Below are 3246 nucleotides of genomic sequence, written 5' to 3'. Positions count from 1 at the left end.
GCTATTCAACAGACTTCCTTCCCATTTTATTTTCAAAATATACCAGTGTCAATAGTACTTGGAATTATCTTGTATGAATCCAGCTGTTTGGAAGCAGGGAAAGTACAGGTTTTTCACCTTGCCCAGAGATTTGACTGTAAACAACCTGAGGGATTGTGAATAAACCTAAAGCATTGCATAGTAGGTGTGCAGTTCTCACTGAATTTCCCTCAAACAAATAATAGTACTCCAACTTGCAGCTTCCTTTGGCTCTCCATAAATTAACATTGGTTAGCTCATCCTGGCATTATTTATATGTTAACTTAAGGCCTGATGGCTTGATTTTTTTTTCTTCCAGATATTTTGATGGCATGACAAATCGGATGGAAGAAAAGAGAACATACTATGTAACTAAATCCCAGGTCAGACCTGCTTTTGGAATACAATCACAGTAAGATGTATGGATCTATTTGTTCCTTATTCATATATATAGATCATGAAACTTGACTAAGGCAACCTTCTTATCTTCCATCCATCTATGGCGAACTACAGCCATGCAGCTGACAACATTTTGCAAAATCTTTCCCCTTTAACAGCATTTTTGAAATTGACTTCTCTGGGATTCATCATAGGAGTCAGTGTGGTGGGGAACCTCCTGATCTCCATTTTGCTCATTAAAGACAAGTCCTTACATAGAGCTCCTTATTACTTCCTCTTGGATCTTTGCTGCTCAGATATCCTCAGATCTGCAATTTGTTTCCCATTTGTTTTTACTTCTGTGAAAAATGGATCATCTTGGACGTATGGGACCCTCACTTGCAAAGTGATTGCCTTCTTGGGTGTTTTGTCCTGTTTCCACACAGCTTTCATGCTGTTCTGCATAAGCGTCACCAGATACTTAGCTATTGCCCACCACCGTTTTTATACAAAAAGACTGTCCTTTTGGACTTGTTTAGCAGTGATCTGTATGGTGTGGACCCTATCTGTAGCTATGGCTTTCCCTCCAGTATTGGATGTGGGCACGTATTCATTTATTAGGGAGGAAGACCAGTGTACCTTTCAGCATCGTTCCTTTAGAGCCAATGATTCGCTGGGATTCATGCTGCTTCTTGCTCTTATCCTTCTAGCCACACAGCTTGTCTACCTCAAGCTGATCTTTTTTGTTCATGATCGTAGGAAAATGAAGCCTGTTCAGTTTGTTGCTGCGGTGAGCCAGAACTGGACATTTCATGGTCCTGGAGCCAGTGGTCAAGCGGCTGCAAATTGGCTGGCTGGATTTGGAAGGGGCCCCACGCCACCTACCTTGCTGGGGATCCGGCAAAATGCCAACACCACAAGTAGGAGAAGGCTACTTGTGTTGGATGAATTCAAAATGGAAAAACGAATCAGTAGAATGTTCTATATAATGACATTCCTCTTTCTCACCTTGTGGGGGCCCTATCTGGTCGCCTGTTACTGGAGAGTTTTTACAAGAGGCCCTGTGGTTCCTGGGGGATTTCTAACAGCCGCTGTTTGGATGAGTTTTGCCCAAGCTGGAATCAATCCTTTTGTGTGCATTTTCTCCAACAGAGAGCTGAGGCGCTGCTTCAGCACAACCCTTCTTTACTGCAGAAAATCCAGGTTACCAAGGGAACCTTACTGTGTTATATGAGGGAGCATCTGTAAAATCTTTAGTCTTGTGAAAACACTACCCTTCTCTACTAAGCAATTGTGGGGTTACTGTTGCCATGTCTAGAGGAGAAGAAGAAGAGGAGAAGGAAGATAACAGCATTAAAGGGGGCATGTCAGCAATTGTAAGGATTTGGGCAACAATATTCTGCCATTTTTGCAATAGCTTATCATTAAATCCTATTTTGAAATCTAAACTTATTCCTGCTGACCATTCGGGGCGGTTTGTAATTAAGAATAAAGGACTGAGCCATTGCCCTAAATTGCTTTGATATGGTTGAAATCTAGGTAATGAGTCAGAGAGTAGCAGGTGCTAAATATATCAGCACTAAATGCTGTATATATACCGTGACATAAAGTAAGACCATCAAAAAGGTTAGCATTGGACAACTGAAACAATTAAGTTTGACAAAAGGTTAATATGTTGTTAAAACTAATTTTAGGCACTGGATGAGCTTTCAACCATTTCATATAATAATTATTTTTTGAAGACTAAAATCTAGGGACCGACTGAAGTCCTGTAGTTGACGGGAATTGATGTGCCATGTAGTGCTGAATTTTCATCCTTTGTTAGTTTAGAGGAACATTCCAAAGCAGTTCTGTTTTCTAGGTTTTTCTCCCCCCCTTTTTGTTTAAATTAAAGACTTTTAATGTTCTCTGAGTATATTCCTTTTTGTTTAAAATTCTTTCATTTTGAATGAAATATTACATGCATATAATTGTACTCTCTGTTTGTTTCCTTTATGTCTTTTTTAAAAAGTGTAATTTGATTTAATATTGATTAGACCCATTTTATATTTTCAAAAGCTAGATATTAGTCAGATAGGCAACATTAATGAGATTATCCAATTGTAATGTCAAACAGTAATCCTTACATGGAATATACCACATGTTGCCTTAAGGGATTATCTAGTATCTTCCATTTTGTTCAGCATTTTAGCAGATAAGTAAAGAAAAATGAATCGGTCACTCTAGTCTGTCATTTGGGAATGCATGAAAGATCACTTAAATCCTATTTTTATTCCCATGATTCCCCCAGATCAGTATGCCTATTGCTAGGATATTATTTTTTTCCCCTCTCTAAGTGTGTTGCCCATTCTAATTTGTTCTGAGAAACACAGTCAGTCTACGTGTGTTTATATTTTCATGGGAAGACCTCAGCCTTAGTAAGATACCTTGCACAATGTGTAAAGCATTTATTCTACTGAAGGCACAGTCTTGTTGATACTTTCTGCACATTTTTATTGTATTAATTGTTTCAATTTCAATTTTAACTTGTGAAAGCATATAATATGATTTCTAGTACCTTAGAAAGACATTTGAGTCTGTGAGTCTTTCCTTCTTTAAGATACAGATGTGTGGATTTCAATATAAAGTTGCATTTGCCAAAATTGATTTGTGTAGCCTGTTAATTTTCCTTGGAATAAAATTTTACATTTTTCCACTTTTACAACCATCCTTTCATTATGATTATTAGTAATATTTATTAAGTGAGCATGAATTATTAAAAATGTAGCCATTCTGGATTATTGTTCTTTGAAGTTACTGTATTCCCAACCTGTAAAATGAGAGAATAATGGGGACCACAGAATTGATAAA

The 3246-nt window shown here is 37.6% G+C and overlaps 1 protein-coding gene across 1 annotated transcript; it reads left to right on the top strand.

Moving 5' to 3' along the window:
* Nucleotides 1-490: 490 nt before the first annotated feature.
* GPR85 (G protein-coupled receptor 85) lies at nt 491-1630 on the top strand. Its single transcript, XM_015823897.2, has one exon. The coding sequence runs from the start codon at nt 518-520 to the stop codon at nt 1628-1630; it is 1113 nt and encodes a 370-aa protein (XP_015679383.1). The 5' UTR covers nt 491-517.
* Nucleotides 1631-3246: the final 1616 nt, after the last annotated feature.

The sequence above is a fragment of the Protobothrops mucrosquamatus genome, unplaced genomic scaffold (genome assembly GCF_001527695.2).
Source record: "Protobothrops mucrosquamatus isolate PMUCROS unplaced genomic scaffold, P.Mucros_1.0 scaffold2039, whole genome shotgun sequence".
Taxonomy (NCBI): domain Eukaryota; kingdom Metazoa; phylum Chordata; class Lepidosauria; order Squamata; family Viperidae; genus Protobothrops; species Protobothrops mucrosquamatus.
Note: the sequence above shows the minus strand (reverse complement) of the source record. Positions and strands in the feature narration are given on the sequence as shown.

Bases quoted from the DNA above. Each gene is read 5' to 3' on its own strand.
- GPR85 (XM_015823897.2), top strand. From the start codon at position 518: ATGGCGAACTACAGCCATGCAGCTGACAACATTTTGCAAAATCTTTCC.